At 48.2% G+C, this 26134-nt stretch overlaps 1 protein-coding gene across 1 annotated transcript in view; it reads left to right on the top strand.

Moving 5' to 3' along the window:
* Positions 1 to 26134, top strand: part of INTS1 (integrator complex subunit 1) — a 64227-nt gene that overhangs the window by 22964 nt on the left and 15129 nt on the right. The window contains exons 21-37 of the mRNA XM_035131449.3: positions 1901 to 2050; positions 2939 to 3118; positions 4378 to 4482; positions 5481 to 5648; positions 7175 to 7286; positions 9007 to 9168; positions 10256 to 10402; positions 11892 to 11990; positions 13454 to 13578; positions 15174 to 15428; positions 17634 to 17793; positions 18840 to 18980; positions 20744 to 20924; positions 21041 to 21164; positions 21950 to 22080; positions 23857 to 23944; positions 25236 to 25462. Coding sequence (XP_034987340.2) covers positions 1901 to 2050; positions 2939 to 3118; positions 4378 to 4482; positions 5481 to 5648; positions 7175 to 7286; positions 9007 to 9168; positions 10256 to 10402; positions 11892 to 11990; positions 13454 to 13578; positions 15174 to 15428; positions 17634 to 17793; positions 18840 to 18980; positions 20744 to 20924; positions 21041 to 21164; positions 21950 to 22080; positions 23857 to 23944; positions 25236 to 25462 — 2555 coding nt within the window. The remainder of the gene's footprint in view (positions 1 to 1900; positions 2051 to 2938; positions 3119 to 4377; positions 4483 to 5480; positions 5649 to 7174; positions 7287 to 9006; positions 9169 to 10255; positions 10403 to 11891; positions 11991 to 13453; positions 13579 to 15173; positions 15429 to 17633; positions 17794 to 18839; positions 18981 to 20743; positions 20925 to 21040; positions 21165 to 21949; positions 22081 to 23856; positions 23945 to 25235; positions 25463 to 26134) is intronic.

The following is a 26134-nucleotide window of genomic DNA, read 5'->3' as shown; positions in this document are numbered from 1 at the left end:
AGCCCTCAGGGAGTGTTTCTTTCATGTGGAGCAAGTGTTGTTGACCGGGAGGGCCTTTTCGGTGGTGGTGCCATCTCAGTACGGGACACGGGTGGCGCTGTGGTCTAAACCACTGAGCCTCTTGGGCTTGCCGATCGGAAGGTTGGTGGTTTGAATCCTCGCAACGGGGTGAGCTCCCATGGTTCAGTCCCTGCTCCTGCCAACCTAGCATTTCAAAAGCACGTCAAAGTGCAAGTAGATCAATAGGTACCGCTCCGGCGGGAAGGTAAATAGCGTTTCCGTGCGCTGCTCTGGTTTCGCCAGAAGCAGCTTAGTCATGCTGGCAACATGACCTGGGAAAACTGTCTGCGGTCAAACGCCATCTCCCTCGGCCAGTAAAGCGACATGAGCGCCGCAACCCCAGAGTTGTTCGCGACTGGACTTTACCTTTACCTTTTTTACATCTGACATAACCCACTGAGTTTTGTGAATGAGGCCACTTCCACACCATACATTGAAAGCGCCAAGATAGTGCTATAAACAGTCATGCCTTCCCCCAAAGAATTCTGGGAGGTACCACCACCACCACCTGACTCGGTTGCCCCAGCCACTCTGGGCGACTTGCAGCAAATATAAAGGAAAAACAACATAAAACATTCAAAGCTTCCCAAAACAGGGCTGCCTTCAGATGTCCACAAAAATTATATAGTTGCTTACTCTTTGTCACCAGTCGGGAGAGCATTCCACAGAGCGGGTGCCCCTACCCAGAAGGCCCCGCTGCCTTCTTCCTTGTAGTTTCACTTCTTGCAGTGAGGGAACATCAGAAGATTATTTATTTGCATCAGCCACTAGCCATAGCAATAAAATAAAATTTACTGAAGACAGAGGTAAAAACCTAACTAGACAAAATGCATTCTGGAAGTTTAAATTAATAATGAAACAATAGATCTTATTCTAATTGCCCTTGCCAAAAAAAATTGCAGTTTTTGCTGTCACCTGCTAGGAGAAAGGACACAGTAGCCATGGTTGAGTGACCTTTTACGGATAGTAGTAGAGGGGTAAGAACCTCAGCCCTCGAATCTTTATAAAGAGTGCAAGCTAGAAGCACATGAGCTACCGATTCAATACTGCCATCTCCACACAGACATAACCGTTTTTCCAGGGGGATTTTTTTTGAAATCGACCCTCAAGTGAGGGAACTGCCAAAATGCCCTTGGAGCTGGATCTCAGGCTGAACGATGGGGGTGGAGACGCTCCTTCAGGTCTACAGGGCCAAGGCCACATAGAGCTTTAAAGGTCAGCAACCAACACTTTGAATTGCACTCAGAAACGTACTGGGAGCCAGGGCAGATCTTTGAGATCTGGCAACCGCATTCTGGATTAGCTGTACTTTCAGAGTCACCTTCAAAGGTAGCCCCACGTAGAGTGCATGGCAGTAGTCCAAGCGGGAGACAACTAGAGCATGTACCACTCTGGCGAGACAGTCTGCGGGCAGCCAGTGTCTGAGCCGGCATACCAGATAGAGTTGGTAGACAGCCACCATTTGTTAAGGTTGCTGAGGGTTGCTAAGAGAGCCCAAAGTTCCTCTCAGAGCTACCATTCCCAGAGTTTCCTGTGAAGCGGAATTGATCGCTCAACCCCTCTGGGGATGGTCGCCCTGTGAGGGGGACAGGAGATCTCCTAAACACTCTCAGCACCCTTAGCAAACTGCACCCCCCATAATTATCTGGAGGAAGCCATTACTATTTAAAGGGGCATCATAGCTCTTCAGATGCACGGTGTGGATGTGCCCTGAGGGGTTCTTTGAACCCCAGCCTCCTTTGCCCTGGCCTTGCCGCAGTCGCTGCTACCCCACATCAGCTCTCAGCGGTCCAGTAGCTGAGGAACCGCTGGGAAGAAACAGCGACCTCTTTCTCCACAGAGGCAGCAGAAGCAGAGGCAGCTCCTTGGACGCCTCCAGGACCTGCTGTTGGGACCCAAGGCCGACGAGCAGACCACGTGCGAAGTCCTCGACTATTTCCTGAGGCGCCTCAGCTCCTCCCAGGTGGCCTCGCGGGTGCTGGCCATGAAGGTAAGGAAGATGGCAAGGGTGGTGTCGCTGGGCCTCTCTTGAGCCTCCTGACAATGGCACCTCTTCACAGGAAGACGCTTCTTCCGTTCAAGAATACAGGCAGCTTATTCCACTGGTAGCTTGGCCATCCGTTGCCCTGTGGACCTATTCGGATGTGGGTTTCACATAAAAGGATACGATTCAAATGGCAGTGAGCACAATGAGTGTGTTCTGCAGCAAAACATGGTGATATGTCCTTAAATCCTAAGCTGATAGAGAGTTAAGCAGGGTCTTCAGTCAACTCTTCATTCCAGTTTTTATTGCTATTAATAATTATTATTATTATTTATTTTCTAGCTGACATTCCGGGGCTACTGAGCAAAGGCAGCCCTCACTAGACTGTTTAGGGTTTTTTGGGGTTTTTTACTCCCTTTGTTTGCTTTTTTGAAAGATAGATTAGCCACCAAGCCTTATGAGGAGTGCTTGAGGGAATTGGGTATGTTTTGCCTAGAAAAAGGGGGGACTGAGAGGAGATTGGATAGCCATCTTCCAATACCTCAAGGGCTGCCCCATGGAAGAGGGAGCAAGCTTGTTTTCTCCTGCTCTGGAGGGGGGACCCAAACCATTGGACTCAAGTTACAGGAAAGGAGATTCCAACTAAACATCAGGAAGAACTGTCTGACAGTAAGAGCTGTCCAACAGTGGAATGGTCTCCCTCAGGAGGTTGTAGACTCTCCTTCCTTGGAGGTTTTTAAAGGAGAGGCTGGGTGGCCACCTGTCATGGATGTTTTACTTGAGATTTCTGCATTGCAGGGGGCTGGGCTGGGTGACCCTCGGGGTCCCTTCCAGCTCTACAGTTCTTAGTGGTCTCTATATTGTTTAAATCTGCCTCTGTCCTCCTTCCCGCAGGGCCTGTCTTTGATGCTGTCAGAAGGAGGACTCCGTGACAGAGAGGAGAAGGATCACCCTATGGAGGAAGACTCTGGGGACTCTGAGCTCCTCCAGGGCTACCAGTGGCTCCTACGAGACTTGCCTAAGCTGCCCTTGTTTGACAGCGTTAGGGCTGCCACTGCAGTTGCTTTGCAGCAGGTAAGATCTCCTGCTCGGGGTGACACGCAAGATAGCTCAATCCCAGGATTCGGTTGCTAATCCAACTTGTTTCTTGGTTTAGTTCAAAATGCTGGCCTGATGTGTTTGAGACCAGGGCATCTCATGACCCGCCATCTGACGAACCCCAGTCCACATGCTACATAGCTAGAAAAGCAGTGTTGCCCCCCCCCCAAATAAATTTTACTGAAACTAATCTAAATAAAAATGAAAAAAGAAAGAAAGAAAATACAAAGTCCTCTCTCAAAGGTAGATTTTAATCCTTAATTCTTTTTTAAAATAATACTTTTATTAGTTTTTCAATTACAGTCCCATAATAGCCTCATTATAAGAAGAAGAAGAGGAGTTTGGATTTGATATCCCGCTTTATCACTACCCGAAGGAGTCTCAAAGCGTCTAACAATCTCCTTTTCCCTTCCTCCCGCACAACAGACACCCTGTGAGGTGGGTGGGGCTGAGAGACTTCAGAGAAGTGTGACTAGCCCAAGGTCACCCAGCAGCTGCATGTGGAGGAGCGGAGACACGAACCCGGTTCCCCAGATTACGAGTCTACCGCTCTTAACCACTACACCACACTGGCTCTCAACAACACCGATTTATAATACAATTATTAATACCAATTGTTCAAATACTGAATTATATAATTTAGATAAGGTGGCCCCCCGCGTGCTAGATTTGATGGTTTGATTGTTTTCTTTATTTCTGCGTTCCAAAATCTTCCTAATTTCAATTACGTTCTAGTCATAATAATAATCCCTCATATAACAACTGCAATATTAGTAATTTCTGTTTGTGTTGACCCATTAAATGATTTATAAAACTACAAGTGAGGAACTCAAAACTATATACTTGTTCTTCCTGTTTGTGGAAGTTATTCTATCTGTGGTGTTTCTTCCTGTCTTTGAAAGATGTTATGTCTTTCTTTCCCCCGGTTGTTGCTGTTATTCCTCATGTGTTGGATGGAGCTATCTTAATCCTTATCTCACCCAAAAGGGGTGAGCTTCCGGTTTATCCTACTAGTATTGCACGCTGGGAGATCTTCCCTTCCTCTTACACAGGTTCCTCATTGACCCAGAGTTGAGGACACACACACACAAAAAGAAACCAGAAGCAAAGGAAAGAAAAAAATGAAAAAAGAAAGGAAAGAGAGAGAAATAAAATAAAAAGGGTTTCCAATTTCCCGTTAGTCAGTGTTGAGCCCTCTTGAGGCCGAGAATCACAACTCTTTCTGCCATTTCCAGGCCATCCACATGGAGACGGATCCTCAGACGATCAGCGCTTACTTGGTTTACCTTTCCCAGCATGCTCCAGTGGAGGAACAGGGACAGCACAACGACCTTGCGCTGGTGAGAGAGAGGCCTTCTGTTTAAGGGCCGAACACACAGATCTGTGATGGTTCCCTCTTAATTTTCTCCTCGGCTGTGTGTTCTTCATATCGGGTTCTTTGGGGACATTGCTGGACTGCAGCTCCCATCACCCTTCACTACTGGCCACACTGGGAGGGCTGATGGGAGCTGGAGTCCAAACACACCTGGAGGGCCACAGGTACCTGGCGCCTCTTCTAAGTACACTTGTACCTTGGTTGTCAAACGCCTTGCAACTTGAATTTTTTGGCTCCCGAACGCCGCAAACCCAGAAGTGAGTGTTACTGTTTGCGAACGTTCTTTGGAACCCGAACATCCGACGCTGCTTCCGATTGAGTGCCAGCACCTAATCGGCAGCCGTGCCTTGGTTTCCAAACCGTTTCGGGAGTCGAACAGACTTCTGGAACGAATTAAGTTCATGAACCAAGGTTTCACTGTAATGGGCTTCTGAAAACCAGCTGCTGGAAGCTGCAGAAGGGGCGAGAGCTCCTGTGCTTGGGTTCTGCTTGCCGGTTTCCCACGGTTGTCTGGTTGGCCACTCTGAGAGCAGGACATTGGACTAGGTGAAGGAGCGTCTCCACCTCCATCATTCTGCCCGGACACTGAGGTCCAGCACCGAGGGCCTTCTGGCAGTTCCCTCGTTGCGAGAAGCCAAGTTGCAGGGAACTAGGCAGAGGGCCTTCTCGGTGGTGGCGCCTGCCCTGTGGAACGCCCTCCCAACAGATGTCAAAGAGGAAAACAACTACCAGACTTTTAGGAGACATCTGAAGGCAGCCCTGTTCAGGGAGGCTTTTAATGTTTAATAGATTATTGTGTTTTATTTTTCTGTTGGAAGCCGCCCAGAGTGGCTGGGGAGACCCGGCCAGATGGGCGGGGTATAAATAATAAATTATTATTATTATTATTATAGGTGGGCCTTTGGGCTGATCTCACAGCCTCTCCTTCTGCTCTCATGCCTTGTTTGCCATTGCCTCTTTCAGGACGTGGCCAGACTGATTGTGGAACGGTCCACCATCATGTCCCACCTCTTCTCAAAGCTCTCCTACAGCTCAGAGTCCGACGCCGTGCTGGTGGCCCTGCTCTCTGTCTTCTCCCGCTACATCAAGCGCATGCGCCAGAGCAAAGAGGGCGAGGAGGTCTACAGCTGGGTGAGTGGCCCTCTCCTTCCCCGCCGAGTCCCTGGAGGAGTGACTGCCCTGTGACTCAATGACCCTGTGCGTTACGGTCACGGGGGGAAAGTCCTGCTCATTGTCCTGCCCGTGACAGAGGCTGTGAGAAGGACAGCAACACGAGTCAGGGCTTTCTACTGTTCACGGACAGTGAATGAGGCTTCCATCCATTGCAGCCTTGCAAAACAGTTCATTTGAAAACCAACAGGGCGCACAGCTAATCTATTTTGTTGTTGTTTTGGAGTAGGGTTCCCTGTGATTAGGAAGTAGCTACAGGTTACGATGGCTTTCTTGAATTGCATCCTTGTTTTGAGAAATTTGTTGTTGTTTGCTTTATTTATGTGCAATTGGGTTTGATATATCAGTGACTGCAATGTTTGTGGGGAGGGGTTTAAATGCTGTTGTGATTATTGTGAGCTCGACATTTGTTGTCGGAAAAGCAAGCTACAAATACGTCAGATGAAAAAAGAACTGAATACCTTTTTATTTGTGTGTGATCCAATACCACAGCGTTTTATCACTACCATGTTTGATTCACTATTTATTTACTTTTGTATTTTAAATGTGTTATTATGATCATTGAGTTTTCATTATCATTGCCTTAAACCTCTCTGAACTCCATTTTGGAGAAAGGGCTTGATATAAATCTATCAAATAAATAAACAAATTCAACCTCCATATTTATTTTGGTTTTACTCTCCCTTTTGGACAAGCCCTTGCAAGGCAGTTTATGATTTTTTTAAAAGGCAATGAAGCAATAAAATAAATTGCATGTATTAGAAACAGGGTCAGTTTTATTTTTTTTAGTGTAAGAGCCAGCAATAAAAGCTTTTTGGAGGTGTGGTTTTTTTAAAATAATAATAATAATAATAATAATAATAATAATAATAATAATAATAATAAAATTTTATTTATACCCCACCCTCCCCAGTCAAAACCAGGCTCAGGGCAGCTCACACCAATAAAATTACAATAAAACATAAAAAGCAATTGATTAAAATACAGATTAAAATACAGTATTAAAATTTAAAATTTAAGTTTAAAATGCAGCCTGATTTTAAGTAATCCATAAATCCAAGCCATGCGGTAGGAAAACACAGGGGTCAGACTAAGTCCAACCCAAAGGCCAGGTGGAACAGCTCTGTCTTGCAGGCCCTGCGGAAAGCTGACAAATCCCGCAGGGCCCTGGTCTCCTGGGAAAGAGCATTCCACCAAGTTGGGGCCAATACTGAAAAGGCCCTGGCCCTAGTAGAGGCCAATCTAGCCACCTTATGGCTTGGGATCTCCAGAATATTGTTGTTTGTGGACCTTAAGGTCCTCCGCGGGGCATACCAGGAGAGGCGGTCCCGTAGGTACGAGGGTCCCAAGGATTGATTTAGAAATGTTCTAAGGAAGAGGCCAGGCAAGATTCTTAGGGCTGAGCATTCTGCAAATGAGCAGCCGCCATTGTTCTCCAAGAGCGGTTGCATTTCATTACCCAATCTTCTCTCTCTGCCTCTCTCTAGTCGGAGTCCCAAGATCAGGTCTTCCTCCGCTGGAGCACCGGAGAAACAGCAACGATGCACATCCTGGTTGTCCATGCCATGGTGATTCTGCTGACTCTCGGACCACCTCAAGGTGAATGATAGTTTGCATTTGAAGGGGAGGTGGCTTTTCCATGGGTGCTGGATGGAGGTCATGTATTTTCCAGTGGGTGCTGAATCTGCAAGAAAGAAGATTCCACCTAAACATTAGGAAGAACTTCCTGACAGTAAGAGCTGTTCGGCAGTGGAATTTGCTACCAAGGAGTGTGGTGGAGTCTCCTTCTTTGGAGGTCTTTAAGCAGAGGCTTGACAGGCATATGTCCAGAATGCTTTGATGGTGTTTCCTGCTCGGCAGGGGGTTGGACTGGATGGCCCTTGTGGTCTCTTCCAACTCTACGATTCTACGATTCTATGATGTTCTATTCTATGATTCTATGCCTTTCTGCCCAACCTCCTTTGCCCAGGGCAGGCATTAATGGATCCAAATGGAATGTGGAATCTCTCCTTGAATCCCTGCAAAGCTTCTCTAAGAGGCTCTGCTTTTCTCCTGTGAAAGAGGAGAATCCGTGGAATGAAGCACCAATTGCAGATTTCAGTTTGGTGCTCCCAGTTTTCCTCCCCCTTAAAAAAAAAATCAGTAAAAGGTCCCTAGACCTTATAGGTGCAGAGGCAGGCAAGGCCCATGCCCAAGGAAATCTCTGAAGCCTTAAGCAGTGGCTACATAACAGTTTCCAGTGGATCTTCTTTGGCGATCTCTCGTAGCCAAGTAAGATTTTTCCTTCATGAAGACAGTCTTAACAGTGAGTCCGTAAGGCCAATTCTGAATCCACACATCCGTCCACAGTGGGGAAATAGGTATCCGGGCAGGAGTTGATCACGGTGAGGGTTTGCCATGCATGCCTTCCTCTTAGCACATTTCTCCCTTTCGTCCTGAGTTTGAGCGTCTTCAAAGTCCATGACACCTTTGGTAAAGGCTGTTCTTCGATTGGAGTGCTCGCAGGCCAGTGTTTCCCAGTTGTCTGTGTTTATACTACTTTTTTTTTTTAGATTTGCCTTGAGAGAGTTTTTAAATCTCTTTTGTTGACCACCAGCATTCCACTTTCCATTTTTAAGTTTGGAAGAGAGTAGTTGCTCTACTCTACTGGAAGACAATAATCAGGCATCCGCACAACATGACCAGTCCAACAAAGTTGATGTTGAAGAATCATTGCTTCGACACTGGTGATCTTTGCTTCTTCTAGTACACTGGCATTAGTTCGCCTGTCTTCCCAAGTGATGTGTAAACTTTTTCGGAGACACCGTTGTTGGAATCTTTCGAGGAGTTGGAGATGGTGTTTATAAGTGGTCCATGTTTCACAAGCATGGGACCTGAGCACCCTGTGTGGCTTCCCACCTGTTCAATACGACCAGCAGAAGCTGAGTCAATTCTGCCCACTGGCCTGATTTGCATAATTGATATAGAGGGCAAGATTATTATTTTTGTGGGGGGGGGGAGACGTTTGGGTGAAGTTGAGCAAGATTTTGATGCACATAGATCTCTGGTGTTAATGGGGAGTGGGTGTTTGTGGGGCGGCTTCTGTGACCCTCTCTATGCTGTTTCTTAAGCTGCGGTAAAAGATCATTTGCCAGCTTGCTGCCCCCCCCCAAAAGTATTTTGTGCTGTTACCTCCCAAAAGCCCCCAACAAGCACGGGAGCGAGGGAGGGGAGTTGTGGTCCAGAACATCAGGAGGGCACCAGGTTGACGAAGGCTGGTTTGGGGTGTAGCAAATATGTACGAGGCAAGCAAAATGACTCTCTGAACGTTTATTTAAAGCTGGAGGCGGGGACTTTTGCACCCTGCTGGACATCTGGTTCCCCGAGAAGAAGCCCCTCCCCACAGCTTTCCTGGTGGACACATCGGAAGAAGCGCTTCTCCTGCCAGACTGGCTGAAGCTGCGCATGATCCGTTCGGAGGTGCCTCGGTTGGTGGATGCAGGTAGGCCAGCGGCCAGGGGATGTGGGAAGAGACGTCATTGGTGGACTATCTATTAAGCTATCCTCCATACACAGGGCCGTCTTAAGCACCTCTGGCGCCGTGGTGCGACAGATCCTGTTTTCCAGCGCGACGGGCGGGCGGGCGGGCAGTTGCGGCTGCGTGGCGCCCCCCTGGCGGGCTGGCGCCGTGGCGCCCTGCGCCACCCAGCCTAGCCGTAGAGCCGGCCCTGTCCATACATGAAGTCACAGGAAGAGCTTGAAATACAGTGGTACTTCGGTTTTTGAATGCAATCCATTCTGGAAGTCTGTTCAAATTCTGAAACGTTCGAAAACTGAAAGCGGAAGCCTCAATACATAAAACTCAATACGGAAAACTAAAAACGGAAGCCACGTTTCCTGTTCAACTTCTGCGGCGCGTTCGAAAACTGAGGCATTTACTTCTGGGTTTTCGACGTTCAAGTTCCGAAACGTTCGACTACAGAAGCGTTCGAAAACCGAGGCACCACTGTATAAGCAATGAATTATTGAAAGACTTGACGATATTGGGGCTTAGATAATAAAAGTTTATGTGTTCTAAAACAGATATTAAAAAGGAGTGATCAAAAAATATCTACGACCCTTCTGAGGAAAAACCCCACCCCACCCCACCCCACCCTCCCACTATATATAAGGGTCTGGTGACTTCTGTTTCAGTGTATCTGAAGAAGTGTGAATGCACACGAAAGCTCATACCAAGAACAAACTTAGTTGGTCTCTAAGGTGCTACTGGACATTATTTTTTATTTTTTATTTTATTTCAACTGTGTAAGATTAACACGGCTACCTACCTGAAACAAAAAAACATCAGGAAACGAGGGGTGGGAAGTCGGGAAGGAATTATGTGTTTAAAAAAGCTATTTGATGACAAGAGTTTTGTAATATTTGTGGTCACTTCATTTGAGAGAGAGAGAGAGAGAGGTATGCCTGTTGAGTTATCTGTGACACAATTGGCCATGCACATAAGGCTCTGTGTAATGTGGTTTTTGTGGGTGCGCAAGGAACTTGGAGCGAGCCGGTTCTGACATGGGGGGGGGGGTGTTTTGTCCCAGCTCTGCAAGACCTGGAGCCTCAGCAGCTGCTGCTGTTTGTCCAGTCCTTTGGCATCCCTGTCTCCAGCATGAGCAAGCTTCTGCAGTACCTGGACCAGGCCGTCTCCCACGACCCTCAGACACTGGAGCAGAATATCATGGACAAAAGTAAGGGAACTCAGTTCTGCGGGAGGGGGGGGGCGAGGAATCCCCTCAAGATCCACCTTTTTTCTTCTTTTCTTCTTTTACAGTATTGGGGGGGGGGGAAATCAGTGATAAAAAATAAAGTGATACAGGAAAAAGGAGGGGGAAGCCAAGATGTGTATACGAAAGAAAAAACTCTTATATTGAAAGGCACAAATACAGGATGGGTGACACCTGGCTTGAGAGCAGTACATGTGAAAAGGATCTAGGAGTCTTGGTAGACCACAAACTTGACATGAGTCAGCAGTGTGATGCAGCAGCTAAAAAAGCCAATGCAATTCTGGGCTGCATCAATAGGAGTATAGCATCTAGATCAGGCATCCCCAAACTGCGGCCCTCCAAATGTTTTGGCCTAGAACTCCCATGATCCCTAGCTAACAGGACCAGTGGTTGGGGAAGATGGGGATTGTAGTCCAAAACATCTGGAGGGCCGAAGTTTGGAGATTTAGTGGAGTCTCCTTCTTTGGAGGTCTTTGAGCAGAGGCTTGACAGGCATATGTCAAGAATGCTTTGATGGTGTTTCCTGCTCGGCAGGGGGTTGGACTGGATGGCCCTTGTGGTCTCTTCCAACTCTACGATTCTATGATTCTCTGAATTTTTGTATATTGATTTTATTATTGTTGTTATTACTGTATTATTCAGCATCAACATTCTGGGCATGGGTCATATTATACGGGCAGGTTTGTTTGTGCGTATTATAATCTTCCCAACCTTCTGCCTTCCAGATGTTTTCGGCTTCAACTCCCATCACCCCCTGCTTTGTTAGCAAGGGTTGATGGGAGCTGGAGTCCCAGTGGCATCTAAAAATCATCACACCGACCAGCTCTTTCTTGCAACATTAAGCAGGGAAGGACATTTTTCCTGTGATTTAGTTTTCCATGGGGCACTTTCTGTTACATTAAGACCACATCCACACCATATATTTAAAGTGCTATGATCACACTTTGAACAGTCAGGGCTCCCCCCCCCCCAAAAAAAAAGAATTCTGGCAGCAGTAGTTTGTTAAGGGTGTTGAACGCGGCCAGCAAGAAGTATATGGGAAAGCTCACAAGCAGAACCCGAATTCAGCAGCCATGTCCCCACTTGCAATTCCCAGCAGCTGATCCTATCCGCACAAGAAATTCCCTAACTCCACTCATATACAGTGGTACCTCTGGTTGTGAACGGGATCCGTTCACAACATGAAAAGGCCGCATCCTGAAGTGCTGTGTCTGTGCACGCACGTGATGCATTTCAGCGCTTCTGTGCATGCGCAAAGCGCGCCGAACCCGGAAGTAACCAGGACTTCCGGGTTCGGCGTGTCCGTAACCTGAAAAGACATAACCCGCAGCAGACATAATAATGAGTTATGACTGTACACAATTAACTCCAGTGCCCCCTAGTGATCGAACTGTATAACAACACTATCCACTGTCACGTTTCTCTTTTGGGGGGCCGATTTGTTCTCTTTCAGATTACATGGCTCACCTGGTGGAGGTCCAGCATGAGAGAGGAGCTACTGGCGGACAGACATTCCACTCGCTGCTCACCACTTCTATCCCATCTCGCCGAGGTATTCATTCATTCATTTCATATGCCCTTACATGCCACTTTCTGTCACAAAGTAACCTAAAAGCTGTTTGCATGAAGTCCTCAAAACAGAATAAATAAAAATCCTAAAATGCAACTTTAAAACCACAGCGATAAAGCTGTTACACTCAAGAAGCAATACAAAAAAAAGACACCAAATGTGGTTTGGTGGCGACGGGGGAACGGCAAAAATGTCTTCACTGTGTGGCAAAGTTCAAGCAGTTTATTTCCTCTCTCCCCACATTTTTAAAAATTGAATTTTAGTAGCAAACAGGTGGCTTACAGAAGTGAAACAAAAATTTGCTTTAAAACAACCAGTTTTTGCAATTGCCAATAAAGAAATATAGGATTTAACTGAGTCAATTAAAAGAACACTCCAAGAGGGTGTGGTCTATGATTACAGAAGGGTTCCGTGGTCTGAACCAAAGCAACTACATTTTTTTACTTTGAAAAGAAAGATGGAAAAGTAACATTGAACTGTGCTCAATCCAGACATGCTCGTAGACCTGTGGGCCCTGATGCTCCTGAGCCACAGTGTTTACATATAAAAATAAAAGTAGACAAAATAGCAAGGGAGTGGCCTCAAGCACCTTGAGCTTATGTGAGATATTTTTCAAGAAGAGCAGTTTTCCAGGTTTCGGATGGCAGCAATCCAGCCTGGAACAAGGTTGATTTTGGATAGCTCAGTTGGTAGACCATGAAGCTCTTAATCTCAGGGCCATGGGTTCGAGCACCACATTGGGCAAAAGATTCCTGCATTGCAAGGGCTTGGACCAGATGACCCTCGTAGTTCCTTCCCAACTCTACGATTCTATGGTTCTGTGAAGCGCTCCGTGCCCCTAGCGCAGGGGTCTAAGTTAGGTCCCAGCAGGGTTCTGTCAGGCTTCAGGGATTCGGCTTCCTCCCCACCCCCACCCCCCGACAGTAGCTAAGCAGAACAAAACGAAAGGAGTCTCTTACCACTTAGAGACTTTAATGAACACAGTGAGAGACCAAAGCATCCATTCCTCAGAATGAAGGTGCTCCCAATTCAGGGTTCCACCCACTTCCCCCCTGGTCACCCACGTCACTTCCATGTCTTGCAACCTGATCTCGCAACCACTGTGCTTTCTGTGCTGCCACCTTATCTGCCCTCCTTGGGCTGATCAGATGTAGGCTTGCCAGCGACATTGAGTCTGTTAACTCTCTCTCTCCCAGTTCTTTTTCGCCTAGCTGTTCATCCCCTGGTTCTTCCCAACTTCTGTCTTCTGAACTATGTCCCTCTGCAAACCGTTGTTCCAAATCTATACTGTCCCACTGCTCCTGGGAAGATTCGGGATCCTGGTCAGGAGGAGGGAAGATTTGGGATCCTGACCATTCCTCCTCAGTGCCGCCCTCCTCTGCACGGTCCCTGACAGGTTCTGGGAAAAGCCCTACTCTCAAGATTTTCCCATTATCTCTCTTCAGACAGCGATGATTCTCCGCAACCCAAAAGCAGCCTTGAGACTCCACAAGGGCAGGGCAGGATCCGCGCTTTGGCCCAGATCCGAGTTCTCGGTCCAGAGGATGATTTGGCAGGCATCCTCCTTCAGGTAGGGACCCGGATCCTTACCCCCAACCCCACTTTCTTTCTTGGGCTGCTTTGCATACTGTCCATCTCTCTTTGGCGAAACCGCAGGCAATTTCCACCGCAGAATTATTGTTTTGCTTATTTATTGCAGTTACTAGTCCCTTTTCTTTTTCTTTTTTAAATATAATTTTTATTAGATTTTAACAAGAAATACAGGAAAAAAGAAAAAGGCACAGAAAAGAAAAATACAACAATCAGAAAAAAAAAGAAAAAAGACAGAAACAAAAAACAAAAACAAAAACAGATTCAGGCTTCCTCATTTCCCCTTCTTGAGTTCTTATTGTTAAAAATAGTTCTCGCATTTTCCCATTCTAACTTCACATTCTTTTTTCTAAGTTTCAACTTTTTCATTGCTATTATCCATTCTCCTTATACTTTGACCTCTTTTCTCTTAACATCCTCTCTCCAAAATTATTATTATCTAATCTCTAATCTCTTTTCCCTTACCCAAAAATATAAAAGATTCGCATCCAAATTTATTACCCATTTACTTCCACCCACAACAAAGTTCCCGCCCCCCCTTCCCTGAAATCGAAGTCTCCAGATATATCAGCCAGGTTCTTCATACAATCCTAAAATACATTCCGAGATCAGACCATATTATTTCAGACAATACCAGATAATCCAGATAATTATCTGTTACTAGTCCCTTTTCTTTCACAAAAAGTGACCTACAAAGACTTACAAAACAGTACAAAATGTTAAAACCTTAAAATGCATGCGTGCATATAAGAGACAGGTCTAAGGCTTCCCCTACTCTGAAAGAGGCCACAAATATCTAATCCCTGTTTCTGAGCAAACACATTCCTGTCAACAAGCCAGTTCTCATACATTCCATGATTCCCCATCACTCCATTTTTGTTCCTACGTTGAAACCTTCATTAACTGTTCTTCCGCCTTACCTCTCAGAGCGACTGGCACCGTAAGGCAGTGAAATACAACAGGTGATAGGTTCCATAAGACAGCAGTAACAAATTGCAACTGCTGAAAATCTGGTATTGGAAAAAAAACAAGAACCCAGAACTTTGGAAAGGCCCAGGCAGATTTGTTAAAAAATAGGAACATTTTTATCTGGCACAAAGCGGAGAGCAAAGACGGTGCCAGGCAGGCCTCCATGGAAGGGGAGTTCTACAGATGCAAGGCCACTACTGAGAAGGCCCTGTGTCTTGTCATTGCCTGCTTAATTGCTGGTGGGTATGGAGGGCAGACCTTGGGGGCAGCAAATTCCACGGGCAGATGGGGCTTTGGGTTTGGTAAATCCATTTGCCCCCCCCCCCATTTCCTTCTCACCTCCAGCCCCTTCCCAGCGGGTCCCTTGCCCCAAAAGTCCATGCTTCATTTTTTTCCTCTTTGGCCTTTCCCACTGCGCTGAGATCTTCAGAAACCCAGGCATTGCAACTGGGAGAAAAGGAAGCAAACACCTGCTCCTTTAATGCTCTGTGTTGCTTTTAAAAATGTAGAAACCTGGACTCAAACGTTAGCACCCGTTTGTTTCCTAGTCTGGAAGCAAATGCAGCTCCCTTGCTTTTCTGACACCTCCTTTTCACCCCCGGGCAGCTCTTTCCGTTGACTCCAGATCCCCGCTGGCAGAACTCGAACCCGCGCCCCCTTGCCTTGGCTCTGCAGCAGGCGCTAGGGCAGGAGCTGGCCCGGCTGCGCCAGGGAAATGACGCCACGCCAGGGACCGCGGTGAAACTCCTGCAGGCGGTGGCAGCCCTGCTGAACTCTCCCCATGGCGGGGCGCTGGTGATGGCCATGCACCGGAACCACGTGGCGTCTTGTCCTCTCATGCGCCTGCTGTGCCAGTATCAGGTGAGGATGTCTGTGGGTGGAGGGGCCCAGGTTGTCATCCGAGGCTGCCAGGGTAGCTTGGTTGGCAGAGTGTGAGGCTCTTAGTCTCAGGGTTGTGTGTTCGAGTCCCACGTTGGGCAAAAGATTCCTGCATAGCTGCCAAGTCTCCCATATTCCCTGGGAAACCCCCATTTTTCCAGCTGTTCCCAGCTGAAAAAACGGATTTTTTTTGTTTTTCCCCAGTTTATTCTGGCGCGGCGGCCATTTTGGAACTGGGCGGAGCATGCTCAGAAGCGACTTTTGATGCTGCTTTGCCCAGTTCCAAAATGGCTGCAGCGCGACTTCTGGTGTGCTACTTCCGGTCCAGTCCCTTATTTCTTAGGCCGGAACTTGGCAGCTATGTTCCTGCCTTGCCGGGGGTTGGGCCAGGTGACCCTCGTGGTCTGAATTCTGTGATTAGGGCTGGGCAATATCTGGCTTTCAGCATCGTGACGTATCGCCAGCTAAATATCACAATATACCGAAAAGTCACGGTGTCGGAAATAAGGATGGAGCTATGTAACGGCATTGGCTGGCTTCACGGTTTTTCCTGCATCGTGATTTTTACATAGCATGCGCACACACACTCTCCATAGCTGCCAAGTCCGGGTCGTAAAGATCCGGGATCGGCAGCGCGCGCATGACCGGAAGTTGCGTGACGCAACTTCCGGTGGCGCGGCGCCCTTCTATGGGCACCAAAAAATGGCGGCGCCAGCGCCGGAAGTCGCTTCCGCGCATGACCGGAAACACGTAAAAGCGACTTCCGGCGCCGGCGCCGCCATTTTCTGGTGCCCATAGAAGGGCAAACCGCCACCGGAAGTCGCGTCACGCAACTTCCGGTCATGCGCGGAAGCGACTTCCGGCGCCGGCGCCGCCATTTTCTGGTGCCCATAGAAGGGCAAAGCGGCACCAGAAAAATGGCCGCCAGGCAGAAGCCAATTTAAGGGACAATACCGGGATTTTTCACCAAATGGGAGACCGCCGGGAAACGGTAAGAAAAAAGGGGTTTTCCCGGCGGATACGGGATACTTGGCAGCTATGACACTCTCTCTCTCTCACACACACACACAAAGACTGGGCAATGTCTCAATGCACTGTCAAAAATCGGTTTCATCATGGTAACAGTTTCATAATATTCAACATGGCGATATATCACAAATCACAATGTGTGCTGTGTGCTGTCTTAAAAATTGCAATGTGGGGGAAACCGTGGAGCCAGCTGTTGCTTCTCTCTTGATTCCTTCTGTCCACGTTGCTCTGTTCTATAAAAGAACAGGTGTAATAATATGTTAAAGGTAAGTAAAAAAAGTCTCCATTTTAGACCCCTAAGTAGTAGCCGTTGTCAGGACATGACCCCGTTCACCTCTACATAGTTCCATCCTTATTTCAGACATCATGATATATTCGTATATCACAATGTTCAGCTGGTGCTATATCATAACGTTGAAAGCCAGACATCGCTCAGCCCTAACATATGTCATGATTTGCGATATATTGCCTGGTCAGAAATTATGAAACTGATATCACATTATGCACTTCAGACCAGTTTTGGATGATATATATCAATATATCTCCCAGCCCTAGCTAGGATTCTATTATCTATGATCTGTGTGGGTAGCTGGAGTCTGGCACATACAAACCTAGGTGGTTGTTAATTCATATTAATTAATCAATTAATTTCCCGCATGCCACCCTACCAAGCATTTGTGGTGCCGAAGGTGAAGGGTCCAGTTAGACTTTGGGCTAAACCACTGAGCCTAGGGCTTGCTGATCAGAAGGTCGGCAGTTCGAATCCCTGCGACAGGGTGAGCTCCCGTTGCTTGGTCCCAGCTCCTGCCAACCTAGCAGTTCGAAAGCACATCAAAATGAAAGTACATAAATAGGAACCGCTATAGCGGAAAGGTAAACGGCGTTTCCATGTGCTGCTCTGGTTTGCCAGAAGCGGCTTTGTCATGCTGGCCACATGACCTGGAAGCTATACGTCGGCTCCCTCGGCCAATAATGCGAGATGAGCGCGCAACCCCAGAGTCGGTCACGACTGGACCTAATGGTCAGGGGTCCCTTTACCTTTTCCTTTAGCCCTGGCTTCAAGACCACCCTGGCGACTTAGCAGGAAGAATAGTAAGCTCCTCTGGTCTGCTGTTCTCTTTGTGTTCTGCTTGTAACCCCTCCTGTTCCCTTCTCCAGCGTTCCGTTCCCCAGGACACGACCTTCTCAACGCTGTTTTTCAAAGTCCTCATGCAGATGTTGCAGTGGCTGGAGAATCCAGCTGTGGAGGAAGGGCCTCTGCGGACCCAGCTCAAATCCTTCGCTGTCCAGTATTCCTCCAGACACCGGATCAATGACGGTAAGAAGGGCGGTTTGGGACGTCGGGGGGGACTCGGCACTGCAGGCTGCTTGGGGCAGGGACCTTCCTTAGGGCTTGTGCCACCCTGTAAAGCTCACAGGGTCTCACTCAGGGTGGATTTGATTCAAATCATGATTTAAATCACTAGCCAGTAAGACTTGATTTAAATCTTTTTTGCTTTTCTCTTTTTACAAAAAGACTCATTCTTGCTGGTAGGTATAATCTTAATATTTACAACCAGATGAAGGTTTCATTTTTGGAATAATAACATTTCAGAGTAGTTTTTACAGTTATATCAAAAATTACTGATTTGGTTATACTATTAGAAATACATAGACAGATAATTATGAAATTATTGTGAGGTTTAATAAGTTTACTGTTTACATTTGGACAACTTTTCCGTGGTACTTCATTGGAAGGAGAAAAACAATCATTTCCTTAGTAACAATTTGAACAATTTATTTAACTAAAGCAGTAACATTATAGCATATGTATCCATGTTTGTTAACTGATGTGGTTAAACATTTTTTTTAAAAAAAAACTTAGACTGAGTTTTGGAACACATGAAAACTTAAATCCTTATTTCCTGATGAATAGCCTTTGGACTATAATGTGACTTAAATAGCAAACTATCTTTAGAAAGATTTCCCCCCCCCAAAAAAAAGCATTCAATTTTAAAAATCCAATTTAGATTTTAAAAAATCTGATTTAAATAAAAAAATCTGATTTTTTGATATATATATATATATTTAAAATCATTGATTTTTATCCACCCTGGTCTCACTGCTGCCAGCAATCATGCACTAACCACAGCTTCCATTTCATGAGCATGGGAGGCCCCACACATAACTCAGAATTGGTTCCTCTAACTTGCGTCAGCTCTCCAAGTTTATCAGGCAAGTTTATCAGTCTTTCCCATCAGCTGTGACCTTGTAACAGAAGGTGGTAGGAATCGAACTTGGGCCTGTCTGTAATCAAAAGTGCATGCACAACCACTGAGCCTGGCCTCCTGAGCGACCCTTTATTTCCTCTCTTCTCCCTGGCAGTCCGCAGTGGATTCCTGCACCTCGCTGAGGCTCTGGCTTTCCGTCGGGACGCCGACATCATCGGCCCGACTGTGTGCGCCATCATCACCACCTTGAAGTCTGGGGAGAAGTATAACGTGGAGCCTGAGCTGGTCAGCAAAGGTAAGGCTCGTCTTCACAACCCTTCCTCCAATCACTGATGGAGCAACGCCAAGTGCTCTCCTTCTTCTCTTCTTCTCCACTGCATGGGCAGCTGGGAAATGGGAGTTCAGGGCCAGACGAGGGCTGACTCACTCCTCCAACAATTCTACATTGTTTGGTGCATTTATGTCCTGGGATTCAAGGCAGCTTCCAACATTTAGAAACTGCATTACAAAATGTATAATAATAATAATAATAATAATAATAATAATAATAATAATAATAATAATTTATCTATACCCCGCCCATCTGGCCGGGTCTCCCAGCCACTCTGGGCGGCTTCCAACAGAAGAATAAAACACAATAATCTATTAAACATTAAAAGCCTCCCTGAACAGCTGTCTTCAGATGTCTTCTAAAAGTCTGGTAGTTGTTTTCCTTTTTGACATCTGTTGGGAGGGCGGTCCACAGGGCAGGCGCCACCACCGAGAAGGCCCTCTGCCCAGTTCCCTGCAACTTGGCTTCTCGCAACGTGGGAACCACCAGAAGGCCCTCGGTGCTGGACCTCAGTGTCCGGGCAGAATGATGGAGGTGGAGATGCTCCTTCAGGTAACCTGGACCGAGGCCATTTAGGTCAGCACCAACACTTTTAATTGTGCTCGGAAACGTATCTTATGCAGGGGTTCAGATCCGAGGGTTTGGCGTATACGCGGAACTGTGCATATTTGAGCTGCCCCCTTGGAACCGCCACTGCATGGGCATCCTTACAGCTCTGGGATGTTCTCATGAGATCTCGCAGGGCCCCCTTGAGTTTCTGTGAGATCTCTCGCAAGATCTCACGTGACTGTCTCCAGGCTTGCAGAGCCGGTGCCCCTGGAGAGCCTTGCCCGGTAAGCAAGGTCGAGCGCTTAAAACCTCTTTTTGCTCCGGGAAAAGCTTGCGTGCATTTAATTTGTACGATTTCAACCAGCCAGCCTTGCAAGATTGAAATCACACAAGTCAAGTTTAAGGTGCAATTGTGTTGGAAAATAAGAACTGGTTGAAAATGATAGCTAAAATACACCAGGACACATTCAGAACCAGCTTCAGGGAATGCCACAGCAATGCTGTAGAACGAAGCACAAGAGGCAGGGGGGATTTTAGTGTCACACAGGGCGCCGCTGAAATCTGAGAGCCCAAAGGCCGCCATTGCCTGGCACCCAAGGCAGGAAGTGCTGAGAGTCAAGGAGTGTGCAGCTACTTCCTGTCCTCGCTCAGTCCATTTCCTGCCTTCCTTAGCTAGTTCTAGCTAAGATCCTCCTGTGCACCTCAGCTTCTCCTGTGCTTCCTATTCCTTGTTTTTCTGGCAGGGCGGTATCCTGTCTTCGTTTGCCTCCATCCATGGCACGGCTGCGAGAACAGGTCACCCTCTAGATCAGGCATCTCCAAACTTCGGCTCTCCAGATGTTTTGGACTACAATTCCCATCTTCCCCAACCACTGGTCCTGTTAGCTAGGAATCATGGGAGTTGTAGGCCAAAACATCTGGAGGGCCGCAGTTTGGGGATGCCTGCTCTAGATGCTGCTGGACTCCGGCTCCCATCAGCCCCCAGTCAGCAAGGGATGATGGGAGCTGTAGTCCGGCAGAGTCTGGAGAGGTCCTCAGGTCCCCAGTCTCTGCTCTGAAGGGCATTTAGTGCAAAGGTTTTAATCCAAGTCCTGGGAGCCACGACCACCTTTTTCTCTGCCCGTGCTTCCGCTCACAGTTTCTTAACTGGCTTCTGTCCTTTCTTACCATTCTGCCAGTCCTTCGAGGCCTGACAGAAACACACTCGCCGTATCTGGAGGAGCTGCTGGCTTCCCTCTTCTCGGTTACCATGGAGATGCCACCCTGCTTCCCTGCCACGGGGCCCATTTCCGTGGTGAGTTTGCTGCTGCTCCAGGACAAAGAAGAGACCCCCGTGAAGAAAGAAACTGAGAACAGCAGGTGGGCTTGCTGGCTGGGCAGGTGCCCTCTGCCCTTTTGAAGACCTTGACAGGCTCAGTCGGCTGCCTTTCCTGCCAGTATTTTAAAATGTTTCCTTCCTTGTTTTCGCCCACCAGCGCCGAAACCTGCCAGCTGGGGCCTTCCTCTGGCCTGTTCATCGACTGGCTGGAGATACTGGACCCTGAAGTGATCAGCAACTGCCCAGATCTTCAGCAAAGGCTGCTCTTCTCCTGGAATAAGGTGAGGAGCCATCAAGCCAGGTGTATCTGTGACGTCAGGTGGCACCTCCAGCTCCCAAGAGCTGAAATCGCTGAAGAGATCCTAGCTGGGGGCTTCCTTCCCATGTCCGGAGCTGCTGTCAGGGGCTGGAATGAGCAGGAATGGTGGGAGCCGCCCCCCCACCCCTTCTCCTAAACCGTCCCAAGGGCAGGAAGACAGTATAGATTTAGAGCAGTGGTTTGCAGAGGGGCATAGTCCAGAGGGGGAAAGCTGGGAAATACTGGGTGAGGAACAGCTAGAAGAGGAAACACCAGGAGAAAGACAGCTGGCAGATTCAGTGTCCTTGGAAAGCATTCCTGACCCCCCTTCACCTAAGACTAGACAGGCTTTGAGAGTGATAGAACAGAAAGTGCAGAGGCAACAAGCTCAGATTACCCAACGTAGGAGTGACGTAGATTAATGGGGACAGAGGGGGGTGAACCTTTACTGGGAGCAACTCCATTTCTAGAGAGATGCACATTCCTTTGTCTCTCACTGTGATTATTAAAGAAACTAACTGGTAAGAATGCTCCTTTAGTTTGATCTGCTTATTTACTGCCACCGGGGGAGGGATCTCCCCAAAGCCTGACAGCTGCTCAGGCTTCTTGCCTTTGCCTTCATCGCCCTCCGTGGCTTTGCCTCGTCTTCGTCTCTTTGCCCCAAGTACTCCCTTGTAGCTCAGTAGCCAAGCAGCTGACTTGCAAGCAGAAGATCCCGGCTTCAATCCCATATCCCTCCATAGTTACCTTTCCCCTTTTTCCTTTCAGGATAATGACTCTTCTGAATCGGAGCCACCCTCTTTCCGCCCATACCTTTTGGCTCTCCTGACTCACCAGTCCAGCTGGACCACGCTGCACCGCTGCATCAAGATCCTGCTTGGCAAAAGCCGAGAGCACAGGTGGGTCTCCCCGGAGCCTCTTCGGGTGGCTTCGCTAATTCGTAAAAAGTGTATCTGTATCGCTGCATCGTAAAATGACAGGGTGGAGTATCAAAGCATAAAGCAACAATATAGATAAAAGTGGTTGTGAAGTGTGCAAAGAACCACTGACTCGCATGGCCTGTGTGCAATGCCAGCGATGCTTACAGGGGACTCTGCTGCCGTGATGGGGACACAGTGAGTGTGGGAATGTTAGGGATGTGGATTAGGATATAGTATTAGATAGATCCTAGCCAAGCTTGTGTTAGCAAGCTTCCAATATCAGCAGAGTGACATTCCCCTTTTGTGCGCAGGAAAGCGTGAGCGTTAGGTTTGTTAGAACCTCTATAACATTATACTTCAATATTATACTTCCTGGCAAATCCCCTTTTTCCCTCTTAAAAGAAATACACGACACAATAGTATTAAAATAAGATAGAGTTTACTCACATGACACCCTGAGTTAACAGCATAATCTCAGAAAGGCAGGCTTACGTAGAAAAGTTACAAATATATACATCTGGAGTCTTCTTAGTAAAGTGAGGCTCCTGGTCTCTCTCTTGGCAGCAGGCCGAGAGGGGGAACCATCCTAACTGTAGATTCTCTGGAGATGTGTTCCCATGGAAGGAGAAATGGCTAAGAGAGAGAATGGCTGCTGCCTAGGGGCTTTTCTCTGCCAGCTAATCCATCTCATCTGCATATCTGGATGAACAGGAACTGAACTTAGGTGTCCCTCCAGGTGAGTTCCTCTTAGTGGACACTCTAGGAACTGTTGTGACTTGTCTGCCCCAGTGTTCCATCCCACAGCGAGGAGGTGGGTATCCCCCCCTCGCAAAAGCAGGAATCAGTGCAGGGTAGGAGTTTTTTGCTTTAGACGGATTCTTGCCCTGCTTTTGCAGGGAGAGGGGCTCGTTGCCAGCCATCGTGGACTGGCTAGATACAGAGGAATGGTGGAAGGCACCAACTGGGGAACCCCCAGGGGAAGAAGGCTCAGAGCCAGGGGAATGGTGGTGGGACACCGAGAAAGAGGGAGCAGAATGGGAGGAGGAGGTCTCAGAAGCTGAAGAGGCGACAGGGCTTAGTGAGCAGAAAGAGGCTGTGTCAGAGAGCAGTCCAGAATCAGAGGCAGAAGCATTCCTTCCCCTGGTCTCCCGGAACCCACAGAGGTATGAAGAGGGTGGAGCAAAGGCAGACAAGATGAAGGAGTCTCATATTCCTTGGGAAGGACCCCGGGGAAGAGGAGGCTTAGTCAACGGTGGGAAGGCAGGAACCTTCAGTCCTTGCAGCTGCCTCTTAGGAGCAAGTTCTACCAGGAAGAGTTGAGGTGCTCACTAGGTCTAGCCCTCCTGGGGTTGTCTTGTTTCTTTGAATAAAGAGTTAACTTCACCGAAGCCGTGTGAGCTGCTCCTGGCACCCGCTTTCCAGTGACCTGCAGGTCCTGTTTCATGCCATGCAGACAACCTCTTTCCCGCCTGGGCATTGAAACGGGCTGGTGGTTCCTACCGCCACCTTGCAGCCTTGATTCCTTATGCCCTGGGGAGAGAGGAGGGGCAGATAATCTGCCAGTGTGTGTGTGTGTGAGAGAGAAAGACTATGTATCAGGTGTTGGGGAGAGCAGTTGATGGTTGTCAGATGGAGGCAGACACAGCAGAGTGATGGGAGTGGATCCCCAGTTCTGCTCCCTGGTTTCCCAAGTTGGTTGCATGGCATTTCACCTTCCTTTTGATTTTGCACACCTGCATTTATGTCTTCACTTAGATTTGACCCAACGGCATCCTTGGATTTCCTCTGGGCCTGCATTCACATCCCTCGCATTTGGCAAGGACGGGATCAGAGGATACCTCAGGTAAATGAGCTGCTTTCTCTACTGCGCAGCTCGGCAAGGAGAAGGTGGCCTTCCCGTGGCCTTCCTCCAGGCATGGTTGGACTCCAGCTCCGGTCAGCCCTGGGCAACGTGGCTGGTGGTCAGGGATCATCAGAGCTGAAGTCCAACGAGATCCGGAGGACACCACGTTCCCCATCTCTGGTGTGAAGGGAGTGCACTTTTCAAGTCACTTTGTTGTCGGGCGGTTGGGGCATAAGAAGGAAGGAAGCCTTGCTGGCCCAAAAGGCCATTCTCAGTGATCCTCCACAAATGGATCCAAAGAGCCTTGCAGCTAAAAACCAGGTTTCTCGCCTGACGGCACACATGAGCCCACATATGGCTTAGTTCAGTCGCAGCAAACATGTTTTCTGCTGCTCTGGAGGATAGGATTCAAACCATTGGCTTCCAGTTCCAAGAAACAAGATTCTAACTAAACACCAGGACAGTAAGAGCTGTTTGTCAGTGGAACGGACTCTCAGAAGGTTGTGGACTCTCCTTCCTTGGAAGTTTCTAAGCAGAGGTTGGATGGCCATCTGTCATGGATGCTTTAGTTGAGATTCCGGCATTGCAGAGGGTCGGACTGCCTTCCGACTTTTATACGGTTCCACTGTCAAACAGATCTTAGATGTTGGACTGCAACTCCTCCCAAACAACCTGTCTAATGGTTGGGTTGATGCTGCTGGAGTCTATGGCAACTACTGGAGGGCACCACGTTGGCCACTCCCATTGTAGACCACCTCCACAGGGATGCGGGTGGCGCTGTGGTCTAAACCACTGAGCCTCTTGGGCTTGCCAATCAGAAGGTCAGCGGTTCGAATCCCCGCGACAGGGTGAGCTCCTGATGCTCTGTCCCAGCTTCTGCCAACCAAGCAGTTGGAAAACACGCCAGTGCAAGTAGATAAATAGGTTCCACTGCAGCAGGAAGGTAAACGGCATTTCCATACACTCTGGCTTCCGTCACGGTGTTCTGTTGCACCAGAAGCGGTTTAGTCCTGCTGGCCACATGACCTAGAAAGCTGTATGTGGTTAAACGCCGGCTCCCTTGACCTGAAAGCGAGATGAGCGCCGCAACCCCATAGTCGCCTTTGACTGGACTTATCCGTCCAGGGGTCCTTTACCTTTTTACTTTAGACCACTTCCCCAGCCCGCAGGAAACCCAAATCAGGAGCAACCCCCAACAGATGGCTGTTGCTCTGCTGAGATACCTATTTGTGTTGGGAATTCAAAGTCCTGGATTGCTTTTGTTCCCATCCATCTCCAAATTGCATTGCAGAAACGGAGGGAGGAGTTTGTTCTGCGGCTTGAGGCCCCTGAGCTGATCAGCCTGGTGGAGCTGATCCTGGCTGAATCGGAAACCAGGAGCCAGCGCTCTGGAGAGGCCTCCTGCTCTGTCACCCAGTCCCGCCTGCCGCTCCTGCTCAGCTGCTGCCATGGAGATGTCGAAAGCATCAAGAAAGTCGCCGAGTACTTGACAGCCTGCATCCAGCAGTGGGGGAGCAGGTGAGGCCTCGCTCGGCTTTGGAAAAAGGCACACTTCGCCACACTTGATTGTTGTTTAGTCGTCTTAGTTGTGTTTGACTCTCCGTGACCCCATGAACCAGACAATGCCTTGGAAACTCTCACTTTCTCAAAGCTTCTCCTTTTTTTCTGTCCATGGAGTTTTCTTGGCAAAATACTGGAGTGGATTGCCAGTTCCTTCTCCAGGTGGATCACATTTAGTCTAAACTCTCAGCTATGACCTGTCCGTCTTGGGTGGCCCCGCACGGCATAGCTCGTAGCTTCTTGAAGTTATTCAAGCCCCTTCGCCACGACAAGGCAGTGATCCATGAAGGGGCGCATCTTGCACACATTTAAAGCAGCTGAAACTGCACTAATTAAACACACAAGATGTTTTCCCAGCACAAAAAGAGCTTTTGAGCTCTCTGCATTGCTGGTCAGGTGAGGCCCTCTTCCCACGCCGGCTGTGGAAGCCTGGAGATGGTCCTGCAAGATCTCAAAGGAGCTCGGACGGCCCTGCGAGATCTCACAAGAGTATCCCAGACCGGTGCGCTGAGTGGGCCTTGCCCACTAAGCAAGGCAGAGAGCTCAAAAACTATTTTCGTGCTGGGTTTCCTGGCTCTGGGAGGCTAGGAATGCTCAAGTATACACATTTCTGTGTCTACATGGAACCCT

Source organism: Zootoca vivipara, chromosome 13 (assembly GCF_965207765.1).
Source record: "Zootoca vivipara chromosome 13, rZooViv2.hap1.1, whole genome shotgun sequence".
NCBI lineage: Eukaryota > Metazoa > Chordata > Lepidosauria > Squamata > Lacertidae > Zootoca > Zootoca vivipara.
Note: the sequence above shows the minus strand (reverse complement) of the source record. Positions and strands in the feature narration are given on the sequence as shown.